Here is a 19,153-nt window from a genome sequence, read left to right on the forward strand (position 1 = left end):
TAAATAGGTGTATTATCTCAGAATATCAGACTATACTAGAAGTTTAGTAACAAATTATTATAACAGATTGGCATCAATTATTAGCCAATTAGTATAGTTTCTTTTTTATTAGATAATCTTCCACGGTACTGATCGTAAATCGTTGCATCAATATATATCGCCGAAATGCTTACCTTCACAATACGGTGGTACGTTGGAAATGAAGACGATAGACGGACCCCAATGGTACTCATTATTGGTACAAGTCGACAAAGAATACGAAGGTAAGTCAAGAGAAAAACTGCGATATTTATTAACGATCATTAGATAATTAATGTAATGATAGTTAGACAATTAAAACAAAATTTAAAAGAAATTTTAAAGTTACTTAATGCAAAATGAATTTTATATATGTACATTTTTTACTTAAGAAAATTTGTATTATATAATATTAAAAAGAATCTGAATAATAATAAAAGATCTTCTTGTTGCAGCTATCAATTCGTATGGCTATAAAAAGAAATAATTTCTAGTTGCTAACTTTATTGTAATAAAAAAATAGGTATATTTGGATTAACTATGAAGAAGCAATAGAAAATGACATTTTTGAGGAAGTGTTGAATTATCATCAATACTCTTTATTCTTCGAAACGTCTTTAGCGAAGCTTTGCTCACTCTGTAAATTTATTTAACATATTATTGTTTAGTGTTATAATTTTAATTTTTTGGACTTAATTGTCCCTGCAATTTAACAAAATTGAAAAAATGTGGTATTAAAAAAGTTGTGATGTTATATTATACTATAAAGTTTCTTAGAAATTTTCCTAGAAATTTTTTGATGTCCCAAAAAAATTAGAAATTGATTAAATAATATTAGTAATCCTTTAAGATCTGCAATCTGAATTTTTTATTATCATCTTAATCACTTTATGATTATGTGATAAAAGTATTATACATTCCGTAGATTTCATATAAAATAAATGATATATATGCATATATTATTGCATGCATATATATTAAATATAATAAGTACTCACGTAAATATTCACATAAGTATACATACATGCGTGAATATATATATATATATATATATATATATATATATATATATATATATATATATATATATATACTTTGCTATTTATTTAGAATTATAGAATTGTATACAATTTACGTACTTAAATAAATTTAATATGTATTTTTGGTGTAAAACTAAATTTGTAGATAAAATAAAGAATTGTTGCTATTACAAGCTTAATATGTACTTAATAAATTACAAATATATAAATATAATACATGTATTTAAATGCGTGCGTATATGCGTGCGTGCGTGTGCGCATATGTGAGCTTTTACCTGACAAAACATGATTGCATATTGCAACATCAAAGAAAAATATTATATTTTTTGAACATTTTTATAATTTCTCTCTTTCTCTCTCTCATTTTTTAATATTATTTTATTGCATATTAGAAAAGAAATATTTCAAGTCCAATCAATGTATTTTATATTTAGTTAATAATTAAGTTAACTTAATGTTTAGTTAATATTTTTAATATAATATAATATCATTGAAATAAATTAATAATACATACTTTTCAATAAAGAAAAAGATAAGAAATTTTTCAAATATATTTCAGTTTTGCAATATTTTTTATCGGTGCAGTCGATATATATACTCGCATTCTTAAATTCATAAAGTTTCTATATACATAGATATCGCAGTTTTTCTCTTGACAAATTACATTAATTATATACATTACAATTAATACAATTTGATAAGCACTCTTTCGCATATAATTTAAATCAACATTTAAATCAAATCGCATCCACGTTTTTTAGATATCGGACGCTAAGAATTTCGACAATATTTTATTACAACTTCATGGATATGGTTGCCCATTGATAATTATAATAATCAACGATAATATATTGACCGGGCAATTTCTGCTGCGGTCATATTTTACTTTTATCAGTTTTATATCCATAATTTATCATTTCTAAAATAAAAAAAATACAGATTTTTATCGATTTTAAAAGCAAGTAAATCGCTAGTATATATATTTATGTATAATTACCGACGAAAGCAGGTTCACACGAAAGCATATTCTCCCAGAAGTGCATCCCAAATGGTTCTTCGGGCATATCTAGTTCGCCTCCGTGCTTTTTAAGCAATACTCTCTTTTCTGCGAAAGTCGTTAAAGAATCCCAATTCGTTCCATGGAAATGAATTCGTTTGCGAATTTTCTCCTAAAATAAAAGGTATTACCTCATAAAAGAAATATAAGAGTTTATCTCATATAAGAAATTTCAAAATTAATTAATTTATTATATAAGACTTGTAAAAGCAAATTGTGGATAGTAGAGTCGTACCTCCAGAAATGGTTTAAATATTGCAAATGCCATGTTGAAGATAAACGACTGGTTAACAATGTGAATACCTTTGAGTCGAGTCGGCAAACATTTTTGTACAAAATCCACAACCATTTTTGCGAAACTAGGTGTAATATACGTCAAATGACTTAAAGATAAACCATCAGCGTCCATGATAATGTGTGTACCTGCAATCTAAAAAAGAAGATTTTATTAAAAGTTACAGAATAAAATTTTGTAGCTTTGGACGTTCATTCTCTGGTAAAATTTATGATTGATATTAAATGTCTATTTATAAGTTCTAATTAAATTTATAAGTTCTACATTAAATTAACTAAGACGAACCTGAGTTCTGTATTCCGTCATTGCCAGATACAAAATGATCATTAGGCCTTTAAACAAATCGTCTATTGATACTTCCTTTGGTTTCCATCGTTTTCCGACTTCTATAATCATCAATCTGCATCCTTCTTTAGTTCGAAGAGGCAAGGGATATATCAAACCAGCGCAAAGTGCAGTCCTCTCTTTGGTAATCAATAAATTGTCAAATATGTGTGGATAATGCTGACGAAATCGATAGTATCGTTTTAACTGTTGAATAAAATATATATTTAAGTAATTTATTAGTACTATGAAATATTAAATGCAGAGTACTTTAGAATCAATTATAATTCCTTCTTTGCAAAAATATTGAGGAAGATTATTATTTACTACATCTCAATTTTTAATAAATTATTGTAAAAAAAAACTTCAAATTAATTTTCAAATACAAATTTTTACTGCTTGTTACAATACATTACAATACACGTTACATTAATTGAAAGTAATTTTTTATTATCTTTTCTCTTCTGAAATTATCTGTCTCAATATTTAAGGAAAAAAACAACAGCCACATTAATTATATAATAAAATAATAATAGAATAATAGAATAATGTATAGAATATCCAATGAGATTTTAAATAGTAATTCTACATATTTAGATACTACATAATCTTTTTATTTAAAAAGTAAACGTTTAAAACAAGATTAATATTTTTAATATTAAATATTTGGGTAAAATATATTTACTTACAAGCGAGAAAGCACTTTTCGCATACCATTTGCATGGTCTTAGGAATGTTATATAAAAGTCAACATCATCCGGAATATGCAGGTCAGGCTCTCCTGAAAAAAACAAAAAAAAATAGAGTTAATTTAATAACAAAATCGATAAGTCTAACAGTTTTGACAGTTACATAATATGCCCCCAGGATAATTCGCGTATAATTTATTTTACGAATGAAATCAACGAATGAGCGAGTCACGAAGATAATAAAGACTATAAGTCACATAAAATATGTATCTTGCATTTTTTTCACGATATCACGAGGCAAATTACAAACGTTAATAGATATAGTTATCGCAAGCTTTAAATATTCCTTTCTTCGCTTTTCTTCTAGGTAATCCTAAAGATTTAAAACATTGGCACTGATGATAGCACAGAATGTAATAAATACTAAATATAAGATATACTAAATATAAGAATATACTAAAATATAAGACTCAATCGAAAATTGTCAATCATAATTTTAACAATAATTGCTCAAGAGCGAATATAAAGAACGAAAACAATAGGCATTAATGATGTTATAAATTTCATGTGTTAAAAGTAATTCATTCCATCCAAATATAATCTAAAAAAATTTTTTTTAAGTTCTATTAATAGATAATAACCGTCGATTATTTTAAAAAAATTTCAAGTTTATATTTACTTTGTTACAAATAGAATAATTTGGAATAAATAGAATAAATAGAATAAATGGAATAATTTTCATTTTGTACGAAGGTAAAAAGCGTGACTTCGTTGAAGATTATCGTGGGTCAGGCGCGAACAACTTTCGTTTTCACTCTACATGAATTTTTCTGCCATATTCGTGCATCACGGTTACATTTAAATTGACCGTTGCGATAGAACTTGAATAGTAATCTCACGCAAAATTTCATTCTTATTCTGGAAACACAACTCAAACACTAATATGCTTCGGGCAGAAAAAATTAATTGATAGTTATTTTACGGGATTTATAGGATAGGAAAAAAATTGATTGGTCGCTATTTTACAAGCCGCGTAATTTTTCTCGATGATACAGGACCAGTTTATCTAATTGAACAAATACATCTCACTAAAACTCACTGCAACTGTGTGTTTTCATTAGCAATTACGTAAAAGGGAAAGTTTTCTTGTTTCACTTGTCATCGCGCCTCCTTGCACGGATTAATTTTGATTTTCTCTTTGATTTTTGCAATCATGAAACCCAGTAACGCAATTTGTTCTAATACTACTGCACGTTTTCCTAATTAAGCAAGAGCAATTTTAGCGAAAGATACCAATCTCTTACTTGAAGAAAAATGTATCAAGAATTGCAAGGTGACACTTTTCTTTGTAGTGGCTTCTTGCTGCTGAAACGTGCAAAAACCGGTCGGAGAAAGAAAACAATGAATGGAAAAGTATAAGAAAAAAGCAATGTCAAGGATATCGAGCATACGCAGTCCCGATGGATCATCGTACTGGAGAACTGGTTTGATGAGTCATACGAACGTCACGTGACACGTGACGATGTCTTCCTTTCGTACTTCTCGCCCCTTAGTCCGAAGCGATTTCGCCGAGATAAGATGAAAATTACGTTTTTTGTATAATTAAGCTTTCTATACCTGCAATATATTCCCTCAATTGCTTGAAACTCTGAGCAACGATTTCCGGCGTCTCTCGCAGATCTTTCTTGGCTTTTTCAATAAAGAAATCATCGAGATCGGTTATTTCAATGGAAAGTTGATGTTCTCCATACTTGATCTTCGGAGCGTTTATCTGCCAGTGTTGAAACATTTTTTCCTTAGCCGCGAGCATCGGCGATTTGACGGTCTCCTCCATCATGGAAGCCGCCATTCAGCTGAACAATAGATATCTGTCGGGCAATAGTGACAACCGAATTATCTCCTGCTTTTGAAAATAAGCAGAATTGAAATATGATCTTTTGTTAAAGCATATCGCGTAACGCGTTTTATAAGCCTCGTAAAAAAGAAATACGTAATCCAACGAATAACGAAAGTGAACTTTGAAAGTAAAAATAAATCGTAGGCAGGACCAGATTTCGTGTATTCCGTTTCCTGAATCCATCTACATATTTATCAGAATCAGCTGTATTACGGAAGCAGATACGTGCTTGCAGATATGTGTATGCGTGCGTATGCGTACGTAGAACAAGTTTCGTGTCGACCAACATGAAGCTGAATATCAAACATCAAGCGCGTTTGCGCTGTGTACTGCGAGAGAATTTCACGATGAGATAATGTTCAACAGAGATTCTCAAATCTTTCCTTCCTTTTTGATGCTTATAAAATTACTCTCTAAAGTTTAAAGAAATAAAAGATTTTATTCATTATTTAAAAAACAGTACAGTACAAAAATTTATGTGTGGATTTTAATTAATAACAAGTTTGTTTAAAATGTATACAAAAATCACTTTTGATGCAATTAAAAAAGTTAAGGTATATTAATGATTTTCAACCACATAAATTAATTTCCCTATCTATAATAAAAGTCAGATCTTTTTTTAGAAAAGAATAATCTCTCTCAAAATATTTTCTTTACTTCACGTCTTGCAATATTGTATACAGCGTATGAAGCGTAAATTATTAGAGACAATTATAATCTTTTCAAATTATAGGCGTTTCAATTAGGCTTTATTCTCCTGCTAGAGTAAACTTTTTTAAGAGATAATAGTAATTTTAGAGCTATTAAATAGTGTGTAAACTATTATTACACTGTATTCATTTGTATCTATTTACTTTGGGATATTGCGAAAATATTAAACTGCTCGTTTTACTTAACATTTTTATTTCGCAAAATAAGATAATCTCATCTTAATTTCCTTGATGATTCATAAGACAATGTTCCTTGTGTAATACCTAACCTAATCTAACGAATTAGAAAAAAAATGATTATTTCGCAAAATGCAAACATTTCCTGAGAAATATCTTTGTTCATTATTTTGTTTCGCTGTGTCAGCAAACTTAATACAACGTTAATTCGTATAAGCATCAAAAATGTAAAAAATTCTGAAATCTTTTTACTTCATGTTAAATTATGTATCACATATTATATTACAAATATATGCTTAATGTATGTGTTGTAAATATTTATAAGAAAAAAATATGTTTTTTGTTTTTATAAAATAAAATTAGCACATTGTACATTTTTTAAAAAACAAATTTTTCCGTGAAATGATAATGAAGATATGATTAATATTTACGTGAAATTATGTTACGTAGAAATATGTTATATAAAAAAAATAGCTTTCTATTGAAATAAATTTGTTTTATTGATCAATATACACACACACACACACACACACACACACACACACACACACACACACACACACACACACACACACACATTGATAATATTATTGTTCATTATTTACAATTTGTTATATAAGCTATTAATAAAACTGTCTATGTAAGCTTAAGATTGGGTCCAAAAGATATTAACAGTAAACTGTCAAAAAATCTCTAAAATGGAATATCATAAGATCTTTACTCTGCGTATAACGCAACTAGTCACGTTTAAATATAAATTTTATATGTATACTTTTACTTATTTTAATGATATGCTAATGAAATTTGTCAATTGTTTCACACGGTATAATTATCATGCGCAGTGTTGAATGAAACGTCTAAAACGCAATAATTAAAATACAATGAAATACTTACGTAAACACTACTAACTAGATACATATCATTAATATTTTAATAAACAGGATTTGAAATATCCTATAATATATAGTGAATAAGTTTTTTTGAAATAATTTCGATATAAATTTTCTATATTTTATTATTATAAATAACACTACTGATAAACAATATTAGCTACATTAAAATCTTTGAAAGATTGCACCGCTCTATAAAATATACTTATAATTAGATAAATAATTAACTACATATATCTTTTCTAATTCATTAAGTGATAAATGCATAATATAATTATATTACCTTTAACAAATAATAAATATCTGAGCAATACGTTTTAATAAAATATTTTTAGAATAAAGCATATTTAATTATTAAAATTAAATTAAACTCATTTAATTATTAAAATGAGCAAATAAAAGAAGTAAAGAAAAATATAGAAATTACAAATAAAAGAACAAAATAGGTTTTCTCGATAAATTTCTCGATATACACATGTTTACGTTACTTATTATGAATATTCGTATAACAACTCAAACAGAAATTATCAATAAGACACAACATGCAAAGGAATGTAAATCCTCGTTACAATTACCTTAGCAATCTTACACAAATCTCGAAGATTGAAGATTTGATTATGCATCAATTTTCAGTACACACGCCTTTGAAATTTGTTCTCTAAATAATGTCACTTGTCACAGAAACTGTCTACTTCTCATCACTAAAATCTCAGCGAGATCTATTCGAATACTAATAACGTTCAGATATCATCGAAGGAGCTTCAGCGCCTATGACTGTGGACCGAACGTCAGTTTCACCAGTCTTTTTCTCTCCCTCGACTCACGGAGAATGATACGCGAAAGGTAGGAAAAGGTGGAAAGACCTGAGAGGGTCAGCACCGAGATGCATGAACTGCCAATGAGAACTACGTTCGGACAACCCAGTCAGAATTGCTCGGTAGCCTCAGTCTTCCCCACTTTTACATGAGCGTGACATCGTAGAATGTACAATTATCCGAAATGACGCTACCATTGTTATGTGTGCTTGCATTGAAAAAAAATTTTGTTATTTAAATAACGAGGAAAAATATGAGCAAAATTATATCACTCGTATATTTTCATACTATTAAAAATTTTATAGAACCGAGTGTGCATTACAGATTCGAAAATTAGTATTATTACTAAGTTGCTTTGAAATTAGGTCATCTAAGCTTTAAATTTCAAGCAATTAAATAATTAAAACATATATTTAACTTACAGCATTTGGAGGCAACAATTCAGTCATTAAGGAGATAAGAAATGTTTAAAAATAGAAAATCTGTTGCAAATAAAAATAATATTATATTCTTTTCTCGCTCATAATGCATTTCTCTGCTATTTTATCTGAATAGTTTTGAACAATTTATATTTATTTCTAAGCACAAAGAAAAGATCCGACGAATTTAAAATTCAAGTCTGATATTTGGGCTATTTAGATTGGGATATTTAGAAATAATGAAGCAAATATGAATTGTGAATTAAAGGAACATTTTTGAGAATAGCATATATGGAATTATATCTAATAGTTTATTATCGAATTGTGTGATACAATAAAAAAATTGCGTAGTACATCTATTGTATATTGTACATAACAAAAAAGCTAATAGAATATTGATAGAGGTCTAAGCCACATCGGGAATTTTTATTAGCGAATATTTATTAGCGAACTTTCTGTTCTGGAAACTTAAGTGATATTCCAACATTTAAATAGCTAAAATTACAAATATTTTAACTATAAAATATAAAGATTAAATCGTACGTGTCTATTACATAAGAGTGAGTTATAATTAAAAAATATATATTTTTAAGAGATTGTATATTTAAAATACATTTCTTCTTTCTGATAGTTCCATAATATTATAAAAAAATACTCTTTTGATTGAGAAATCACAACGCATGTTGTTGATTTTTTTTAATACAAAAATGTCGACGTCTGAAATTAGATTTTAATAATCCAAATATATGTGTAGTAATTACATAGTGTCAAATCTAAATAAGAGATGAGGTAAAATCTAAAAATTCAATTTTTAACTCTTCTGTGTTACTATGACTGTATGAAGTTAGACATTATCCTGCAAGATAAATACTTATTCGATCAAAAAATCCCGATGTTTTATTTGTTATGTGATTTACTATGCATCTGTATGTCTGTGGAATCCAATGTCAAAGAATATCATTTTCATATTAACAAAGATGTAAAAGAATGACGCATTGCTTATGTGATTTCTTAGCTAAAAGAATTTTTTTTCATGATATTGCAAAATTATCAGATAAAAAAAGTCTTTTTAAAAAAAAGCGATATTATAAAAAGAGTATATTAAAAAATAAAATATTTTACATTTTTCTATTTTAAATATAGAAAAATTGTTTTTTAAAAACAGTTTTTTAAAAGTACTTTTTGATTCACTTTTATGATAATATGGGAATTTATAAATTCCATTTTTATAAATATACAGCCAAAAAGTAGAGCGTGTTTATACGATATACTGGTTATGTAAATAAAACACAAGGATTACATAATTTATCTAATATGTTGATTAAACAAAATAAGCAAAATTAGCAAAGTAAACTTCTTTAATGTAGAAATATGTTGCTTGCTATAAAAAAATAAGAAGTGTGTTATAATATAAAAAAATATGTATGTATAATATATGTTATAATATAAAATTATTTTTGTTTTATTTTAAAATAATAAAACTTAAAATTTTATTATATTTATAATAAATAAAAATTTGACTTAATGTAAAATAATAAGATTCCACAAAATTTTAGATATAATAAAATTATTAACAAAATGAAGAAATCCGTCTTACAGAAATAATCTTAATAATATTATATATTAATAATATGTGTATTGTATTTAAAATTCAAAGTAATTACTTTTGTAATATAATAAATTATTGCAAAATTATTAAATTATAATATAAACAAGCATTGTCGTCACAAGACTTGTCAGTTACAAAAGATTGTATTATACAAATATATGTTATACAAGAAGCTATTATATTAGTTTGAACAATTTATAATTCTGATAAATATGTAATAAAACTAAACATTAAGAATAAAGAAACTGTTAAAAATTTTCGGCATTTGACTTTTCAGCATCTATTTCTTTTTACGTAAATAATAAAGTGAAATCTATTAAGAGGTTGTACTTAACATTATTTTTAGATTTCTTTGTTAATTCAATATTACATTAATTCAATATTACAGATAGTAAAAGTTTATCGTTCTTAACTTATAAATATAAATTTATGATTAAAGGATTATTATTAGATAAATTAGACAAATCCAAATTAAATCTATTATTGCATTAATAATTATTTAAAAAAAATAAACGTGTTATTAATATAATAGTGTTTATTTTCGTACAGATAGAAATATAAAAAGTTTAATCTTAAAATGTAAGTTTTGTTTCAACTAAAAATATAATATCATATTAAAATAATAATCAATATTATATTTTCAGCTGTAGTATAAAATCTCATTTCACGACTGAATAGCAATCGTTGCGTGATATAAAATCATTATAATGGAATGTATAAAATTTACGAAAAAATTATTAGACAAAAAATTCCGATGATTAAAATGTCAAATGATAGTTTAAAAAAACTCTTTGTTTTTTAATTATTATATTATTATATTAAACTTAAAAATAGAGCGAATTTTTTGTAAATGCAGCAAATAAGAAAGTCTGTAAAATTTCGAAATAAAATAGGCTATCTGTTACGCTTGACACTCACTCGATAATTCAGTAATAAGAACACTATTAATCTTTCTTTATATATTAAAATTTATATTAGTATATATTACATCATACCGTAATTGTAGTATATTATTACATGAAATAGATTACACAACATCTTATATAAAAAGCATACTTTAGAAACTGGCGCAAACGCAATTTAAAATAAAAATTAAAAATATAAAATTTATATGTTTATATGTTAATAAATTAAAAATTTTATTAAAATTTTACATATTTGTATATCAATAGATTTCTAATTACTTTCAGAATTGTTAAGTTATAATTCAATCAATTTTTATTATTGATAAAATTGCAAATACAATTTTTATTTATAAAAAAATTTTTTATATATAAAATACGTACATATGTCTATATGTACATATGTCCATTACATTTACAATATCATGTACAAAATATATTAAATTGTCCATAATCCAAACTTTATTTGCAAATTATAAAAAAATATTTAACATCTATAAAGATAACTATTTAATAAAAATTTTGCTTCTTAATTCTTGCGATGTCCATAAGTGTTCCATTCTGTAAAACAAACAAATAAACAAGTTATAACTTAATTTTTTATATATATATAAAACACATATGCGTGTATATAAATTTTAAAATAAATTAATTGTATGTATATATGTAAATGAGTATATAAGATATACACATATTCAAATTATTAATATTTTATCATTTTTCTATTTATTTGAAATAAATTGTAATGAATGATTTAATATTTTCAGAAACAAAATTTTGATAAAAAGTTAACTGTACTAACTTTACTAATAATATTACTAATAACACAGTACTGATAATTTTTCTTATCAGTATTTATTGAATAATTCATTATTCTTATATAAGAAGCTAAACATTTTATTTTTGAAAAAATAAAAACTTGTAAATTAATTGTAGTTACTTGTAAAATAAGTACTTGCTAAATATCTTAATATATATGTGTTATATATGTTTCTTAATCTATTTTAGCTTTTCATTTTACGCGATGTTTTTCGTATAGCATACAAATATGTTTTAAAATGTGTATATGTAATATTCTTTCTTTATCGATTTATCTTTTACCTTTAATTTTATTTTCGTAAGTAAGCATTAGTGGATACCAATCGGCACTGCTATAATCTATTTCTGGCAATTCACCATCGTAATTTTTCGGCAGATGACTCGGTGGAATGTAAGCATGTAGAGAAGACATTTTGGAGCCGTGGAAGAACATACGCTTTCTCAATTTTTCTCGAACAAATGGTTTGAACATTTGCCACACCATATTAAACAGAAACGGTTGCTTGACAAAATGAATCTAAAGAAAACATTAGATGCAATTAGAACATACAATATTTATACAATTAAAATATGTATAATTTATCTTATGAATATTTGATCTACATATTAGAACTTCTTTTTCTCTAAAAATAATTTTGTGAAATATTTTTATTTATTATTATTAATACAAACCTCCTTTAAACGCAATGGCATTGCATCTTGAATAAAACTAAGAAGTCTCATGCTGAAAGATGGTGACAATCCCGTTACTTGTTTCATAGAGAGCCCGTCAAAATCCATTATCACCACGGTTCCGTATATCTGAGAAAAGAAATAAAAATATTTGTAATTATAAACAGTTAAGAAAATTATTTTACAATATTAATTAAAATTTTTAAGCTATCTTGTTTTGAAAACAAACTTGATAATTTTATTTCTCTCTCTTACTTTTGCCTCTTTCTCTTTCTTATTAATATTAAATTATTCATTAAATCACACTTATCAACCGAGCAAAGTGCAATCATATTTCGCGTTTATATTCATTAAAAATACATCTGACTTTATAGACTTAACTTTATTAAAATTGGAATAATTATTACTGATTTAATCAGTGTATATATAAAATAAAATTTTATAATTATAAATAAATTAATTATCTAAATTATTTTTCTAAAAATTCTCTTTCTCTTTCTCTCTCTCTCTCTCTCTCTCTCTCTCTCTCTCTCTCTCTCTCTCGCATTAATGTAATACTTTCTTTGTGACACGGTCAAGTTAATGGAATTTTGCTGACCGTAAATTATCGCATACTCAACTCGACAATTATATATACGTATTCACAACACTAATTTATACTTTTATCAAATACAATGATTCGTAATATATAAAAATCTATTAATCTGATAATTGCATAATTTAAATAAAATTACACAGATTTTCTTCATAACATTGCAATATAGATTTTTGTATTCATATCTGAATTTAATTTAAATACATTAATTATTTAATTACTACGTATGCACAGTTCCTGATCATTGAATTAAGATCATATGTAAAAATTTCATTTTTCTAACTATAATTATGAAACTGACAGAATTCTCATGGATAATGAGCGATTGAGGACTGACCGCATTTTTACGTTAAGAGTTTCGATAGCGTGTCAGAGCGAAGAACAATAACACAGGCATTCTTGCCACGTAAAGTTGTAATCAAATCGTGCATTCTCTGAATCATTTACGTATTAATAATTTGAGCAGCCAAGGATGCCAATTTGCCGTTTATGACGTTATAGTTAAAAAAATAAAATTTTGCATGTGATCTAATTCGACGGCCAAGAGCTGTATATATGTGAACGGGAGAAAAAAAACTATATTATATATATAATATGCATAAGTAATAATTTTATTCATATACCTGCGTTTCCGGTTCCTCTACAGCCAATTCATGAATTAAGTAAAACATTCGGAATATCTGATCGCAGGTGACTTTCTGTGGATTCCAGACTTTGCCGGATTGTACTAACAATATCCTGCGATTTTTGTGATCCCTGTCTTTCAATACATTAACGATGTTGTGCTCGGTGAAAGCCTCCTTCTCATCACTCGGGATCAAATTGTGTAGCAGAACCGCATGCTTCTCCTTGAAATCCGCGGCACGTTTCATAAGTTCGTACGCGCTCTCCGGATAAAATTTGCAAGGCCGGAGGAAAATCATGAGAAAATCATCGTCGGTAGAGTAAAAAAGCGTTTTGTCCTCTGAAATCAATTCATTGTCAATATTAGCAAAATCATTTGATTCAACAACATTAAACATGTGCGAGAACAATTTTACTGAAGTAAAAATTTGATCAAATACAGATTTAAAAGTAATTTTGTTGGGTCATCAAAATAATTATATGTAATTCAAAATTAATTCTTAGAATATCAGAACACTTTTTTAGTATTATCAAGCTTAAGCTTGATCAAGTTTTTATAAATATTTCAAAGCGGTTTTTTTCAATGTGGCATGTAATCGCTCGCAAAAGCGATATAAAGACATTCTTGTATTCATTCCACTCAAAGATATCGCTTTATTTTAAAAATGAATCAAGTTGTTGTCGAATAAGAGACAATTGTTACGATCCCCGCGATACGTCATCGCAAATATCCGATGTCGCTTTAACACGGTAATCTTGTGCATGTAGGTGATATGAATAGCCGGTACGTGCGCATCTTTTTGCAACAAATGACTAATGATTCACCGCCAGCTGATCATTTCTCTTATCTGGCAGAATCATCGGACTTTGTATCGTTCTGTCACGTTATCGAAATGTGCTTCTCGATCAAGGTACATAGTCAACCGTGTTATACCATAATCAACAAAATTACAATAAGCGGACTTTTGAACTGAATGATCGAGAGAAAAGTAATCGATAATAACGATGCTGACTCGCAATTATTAATTACACGATCTTTGCAAAAAAGGATCCTAGCATTAAGTATTAAAAATCTGCTAAATCCATTCTTCCCAACGCTTGTTCGTCTCATGTTCTGACAATATAAAAAAAAAAATCGCTTCGCGTGCGAGGTCACAATATCATTCTTAAAGAAATTACCTCGGTGCTCTTTATTAGGGAAATTGCATGAAGGTCGCCATTTATTTTCTATTTCAATATTAAACGAATGCTTGCGCTACGACAACACGAATGCGCAATGCCACTGACGGAAACGGATGATGACTGAGAAACGATTTGTAGACGATGATAAATACGCGTTCAAATGTAAAAATGCGGGCATAGCAACGAAAGAAAAAAGTTATCCAATTAAAAATTATCAAATAAAAAAATATGTAATATCTAGCTTATCGTACAATTGAATCACCGAATTCGTTGCGCGATAAACGCGCCCTCATTTCGAAATCCCGTTTCGTGTAATCTCGAGATATTTTAAACGTGCCCAAATGCTGATCTTCAAGAACGAGATCTATCCATTTGAAAGGTAATTAACGCCGCACTCGATATCACATGTGTACCTATTATCCTTTCTCGTGTCCGAGGGTCAAGGTGCACTCAACTTGTATATCAATCGCGTTATCAAAAGATTTTTTTATCTCTCAATCAACCTTCGTGGCAAATAAATATATTTTCATCTATAAACCGGCATATGTCGCTGCGAATCGTTTTTTGTTGCGTGCCGATTAATGCCTATTGAAAATAATTCACCTTGAGTAACACAAAATTATATAAAGCTTATAAATTTAATGGATATTTTCCTTATTGAATATTCAGAATTCTAAGACCCAGTTGCACCAATATTATTTGAATTTTAAGCGAGACTTAATACTTAATAATATATGTGACATATTATATATTAAATACTACTTAATATTCAGAATAACGTTGGTGCAATTAAGCCTAAGTCTACTATAAGGAGTTTTGCATTTTGCAAGCGGCATGATATTACTTTTTGCTTTTATCTTTACGTAATCATGCATAATTGCGTTTCTATAATAATTAATTACTTTTCTTAGGTGATTTTAAATGATTAGACTTTGACACATTTTCCTTGAAGCTCATATTGCGCGTATATATATTTTGAAATGCAGTATTATGAAGTGCAGTATCGATTTTAGAAGTCGACGTCATGGTTTAAAATTTAAGAAGCTCGATAATAATTCGATGATTTGTCGGGTTCCGTTGCTACGCTCGCGTTCGAAGTAAGAAAAGATAAAAGGAAACGAGATTATCAGAATGTCACAGTGTGACCTCAACATTATCTTTCAATACATCTATTCAGTGGCTCCATGTCGTTCGAATAGTCTCAATAATTTTCATTAAAGCGTTATTACTGAAGACTTCTGGATGACTTGTTTCATTTACATAGAATACTTCAAGACTGGTTTTTCGCTTGACCGATTCTCTTTTCATCAGTTAAAGATTGACGAGCACAAAAAACATTTCTCTTTTATTTAATAGCCGTCCATTTCTTATTTATTAGTCGAAACTTGATCTACTCGCAGTAACGATTAATCGATGTAATTTCCCATTAATAAAATTTTATTTTTTATTTCAATTAATTGATACAAAAAAGAAAAGATCAATGCAATAATTATGATCCTTAGATTTACGTCGAAACGTAACGAGTCTGCGGTGAAATCCGAAATTTTCACGATAATGTATTACTGTTCATTATGAAAAGTTTAGAAAGTTCATAACATTCAAAATATGTAATGATCATCTCTATTTTTAATTGAAATAAACTTTAGTTTTCGTTATCGATTCATTGCGATTTTTAAAATAATAATGTTTGTACGTCCAAGATAAATTTCAAAATTCGAAAGATTAATTGATTTTATTTCAAGACAAAGTTTCTGATAAATTATATAATTTATAAATGCACGATAAATAAAAATTAAAAATGTTTATTTCTTTCTTTTTTAGCATTTACAATTACCTTTCACGTATCTTACCGCAGTTTTAATGTAATATAATGAATTTCCGACTGAGTTTTGAGAAATACCAAAATTTTAAGACCAAAGAAAAATTTACTCGCTTGAAAGAAATTAGCTAAGAAAGTAATAAGATTTCATAATTTGTTTGTTCTCGTATAATATTTTTTTATAAAACAATTCTTTTTTTAATAATCATAATTTGAAAACTTGATGCAATATTTTCATTAAAAAAATGATTATAAAATTATCAAATTTTTTATAAAAATTAAAATACCGGTGTATGTATCATTAAATAAGCTAAAGTAATATCTTGCGAACAGAAAAATATATTAAATATTTATTTCTTTTTATAAAAAACCACGGTGTAAAATTTCTGCAAAGAATTTCTTCTAAACTACTTTTAAAATAGTAATAACTATGTTATAAAAACAATAAAAACTTATTTTAAGCTCATTTACTTGAATAATTGTAAGAGCATGTATACAAGTTTAAAAAATTAAAAAAAATAAATCAGTAAATTTTAAATAGAAAGACTCAAATACCTCGCCAATAGAATCCTCTAGAGAGCACAGGCAAATTTGTAACAATATATTCCTTCTTTGACGTGTATTTCTTCTTAGGTATATTAATAAATGTAGAATTTTCCGATAATTAAAAAAAAACTTATAAATAATTAAAAAAATTAAAAAAAAAATAAAGAAAGAGAATTAAAAAGTACATGAAGACTTGGCTAATTTAGACATTTAAAATTAGAGACATTGCAACAAACGTCCCCCCTTCGGGATCAAGTCATGAAAAAGGAAAATTCTCTAACCTTCAAGATACTTCCTCAGAGTCTCAATACCCTTCTTTACGTTTTCCTCCGTTTCTCTCAATTCTTTCTCAGCTACAGCCTTGGCTTCAGGCCCAGGTGGATTCGTGTTCACGGTGAACGACATCTTCGCGATTAGCTTTTCTTTTTGTCTTTCTGCTATTTGTCCTTTCCCGGTCCCACGTTGATTCAAACTGACTGAACGTTCTCCCCAGGACAGGACAACCGACATTTATCTATAACCACTACCACCGAGAGAAAAACACTTCTCGTGTATCGTTCCGAGACAATCTTTGACCGCTCAAAGTCCAATCGGAGTCTTCCGTACTCTTATCCGAGTGGATACTGTACTAGGAGGCAGGTCATAGGTAACATGGGAGATATGTAAATCGCTCTCATCTGCTTAAATCGTTATGTGTCCATCTTTGAAATTGCCTAATCGACAATTTTACTCGGCCACTTACAACGAAAAGTAAACGATATACACTCGAGAAACTCGTTCACATTCTGAAGTAACCAACTTGACTGATAAATACTCTTATCGGATATCACGCATGCAGTCAGTTTGTTTGGCGAATATTGTTGAATAGACAAAAAATGAACACGCGAATTAGCGGATTAATTGTAAAAAAAAGCAATAATCAATAGAATCAATAAAAATGAGTACATAAATTATAGCTTTTTGATATTTTTCATCATATTCCTAGTAAGCATGACAGATATGTTCTTTTTTCTCAAGAAAGAAGATATATCTTTCTTTACTACTTTTAATATAAATTTGTTATGTTACTCGTTAATTAAAAGATAATGTCAAAAATAAGGGTGGCGATCACTATTTTAACAAAAAAGAGAGAATCTTTTGCAAGGATAATTATTCCGCGACTTTCATGGCGAGATACATCCTGTTTGTCGGAATCAATCAAACATGCTAAAATCTTAAGAATGAACGAATTAATCGCGAAGATAAAGTGAGGAGGAGACAAGGGAAGCAGATTATGAATAGACTTTGACTTGTGAAGAAGAGTCTCTTTAGAAACGATTTATTTCTTTGGCATCTATTATCGCGTCATGGTCTCGCTGTTGATTAGAAACGATGACACCGCGAAGTACCTAGAAGAAGAGTAGATTAATTGTGAAGACAAAAGAATAATAATCAATAACAGGTTATAAATATACCGTGTATTAATTTAAGAAATTTGACGACTTCGCTGGCTCGCAAAGAGAGTTCTTCTTTTTCTTTTAATAAATATTAAATTTTTCGTGCTTTTTTTCTACATCAAATATAGAAAATCTTATGATACACAAGTTAAATACGAGTTAAACATATTGATATATCGAAATATACTTCTTGACTTTATAATCTCCTATAATTCTATCACCAATTAGACAACAAAATTATCGGATACACTTCTAATTTTAATAATCGTTTATCTTAGATAGTTCTAGTTATATATAGGTATTCTTTGTTAATCGACGTTATTCTATTGGCTTATCTCACGGAAACAAAGAAGTTTAAATCAACTTGGGAATTTTAAACTTACGTAAGGCTAAAATAGTATTTCAGAAGTTTTTTATTAATTACTAACAATTATAATATACAATTTCTTTGTTTTACAAATTGTTTAATTATAAATTTTTTAATGTCTTCTCCTTTTTTTCTTGCAATATTTCAAATTGCCCTCAAAATCGACATACGCCTTTCTTACACCGATGTTAATATGTTATTATTACTGATAATATGTGTTTCTATGTTACAGAGTTTATAAAAACAAAAAT

At 27.5% G+C, this 19,153-nt stretch overlaps 3 protein-coding genes across 7 annotated transcripts in view; 1 reads left to right on the forward strand and 2 right to left on the reverse strand.

The window, feature by feature from the left end:
- The window catches only part of LOC105427821 (alpha-tocopherol transfer protein-like), a 30,402-nt gene extending 29,171 nt beyond the window's left edge, over positions 1 to 1,231 (forward strand). For all 4 annotated transcript variants that reach the window (XM_011639765.3, XM_011639764.3, XM_011639763.3 and 1 more), the window contains 2 exons: positions 113 to 263; positions 474 to 1,231. In XM_011639765.3, the coding sequence (XP_011638067.2) occupies positions 113 to 263; positions 474 to 505 (183 nt within the window). In that variant the 3' untranslated portion in view covers positions 506 to 1,231. The remainder of the gene's footprint in view (positions 1 to 112; positions 264 to 473) is intronic.
- A 341-nt stretch (positions 1,232 to 1,572) lies between these two features.
- On the reverse strand, positions 1,573 to 8,017 carry LOC105427824 (alpha-tocopherol transfer protein). Of its 2 annotated transcripts, none has more exons than XR_016138750.1 (7): positions 7,673 to 8,017; positions 5,041 to 5,291; positions 3,424 to 3,515; positions 2,696 to 2,941; positions 2,419 to 2,545; positions 2,056 to 2,227; positions 1,573 to 1,977 (listed from the first exon to the last, which is right to left on the reverse strand). XR_016138750.1 is itself a non-coding variant. In XM_089074591.1 (7 exons), the coding sequence occupies exons 2-7, from the start codon at positions 5,270 to 5,272 to the stop codon at positions 1,934 to 1,936; spliced, it is 981 nt and encodes a 326-aa protein (XP_088930717.1). In that variant the 5' UTR covers positions 5,273 to 5,291; positions 7,673 to 8,014; the 3' UTR covers positions 1,573 to 1,933. The 2 variants fall into 2 exon arrangements, 1 of the variants encoding a protein (XP_088930717.1); XM_089074591.1 differs by having other exon boundaries at positions 2,351 to 2,545; positions 7,673 to 8,014.
- A 2,873-nt stretch (positions 8,018 to 10,890) lies between these two features.
- Positions 10,891 to 17,605, reverse strand: LOC105427825 (retinaldehyde-binding protein 1). The gene is made up of 5 exons (XM_089074760.1): positions 17,381 to 17,605; positions 13,552 to 13,892; positions 12,334 to 12,462; positions 11,944 to 12,178; positions 10,891 to 11,403 (listed from the first exon to the last, which is right to left on the reverse strand). Exons 1-5 carry the CDS (start codon positions 17,502 to 17,504, stop codon positions 11,372 to 11,374), a joined length of 861 nt encoding a protein of 286 aa, XP_088930886.1. The 5' UTR covers positions 17,505 to 17,605; the 3' UTR covers positions 10,891 to 11,371.
- Between the last annotated feature and the right edge of the window lie 1,548 nt (positions 17,606 to 19,153).

Source organism: Pogonomyrmex barbatus, unplaced genomic scaffold (genome assembly GCF_055798465.1).
Source record: "Pogonomyrmex barbatus isolate J1 unplaced genomic scaffold, ASM5579846v1 scaffold17, whole genome shotgun sequence".
Classification (NCBI taxonomy): domain Eukaryota; kingdom Metazoa; phylum Arthropoda; class Insecta; order Hymenoptera; family Formicidae; genus Pogonomyrmex; species Pogonomyrmex barbatus.

Coding starts and splice junctions, on each gene's coding strand:
- LOC105427825 (XM_089074760.1), bottom strand. CDS start 17,504: ATGTCGTTCACCGTGAACACGAATCCACCTGGGCCTGAAGCCAAGGCT. Junction 13,893..17,380: donor TCTGAGGAAGTATCTTGAAG/GTTAGAGAATTT, acceptor AATTGATTTCAG/AGGACAAAACGCTTTTTTAC. Junction 12,179..12,333: donor TGCCATTGCGTTTAAAGGAG/GTTTGTATTAAT, acceptor TGTTTTCTTTAG/ATTCATTTTGTCAAGCAACC.
- LOC105427824 (XM_089074591.1), bottom strand. CDS start 5,272: ATGGCGGCTTCCATGATGGAGGAGACCGTCAAATCGCCGATGCTCGCG. Junction 2,546..2,695: donor TGACGGAATACAGAACTCAG/GTTCGTCTTAGT, acceptor CTTCTTTTTTAG/ATTGCAGGTACACACATTAT. Junction 2,228..2,350: donor TATTTAAACCATTTCTGGAG/GTACGACTCTAC, acceptor CTTTTATTTTAG/GAGAAAATTCGCAAACGAAT.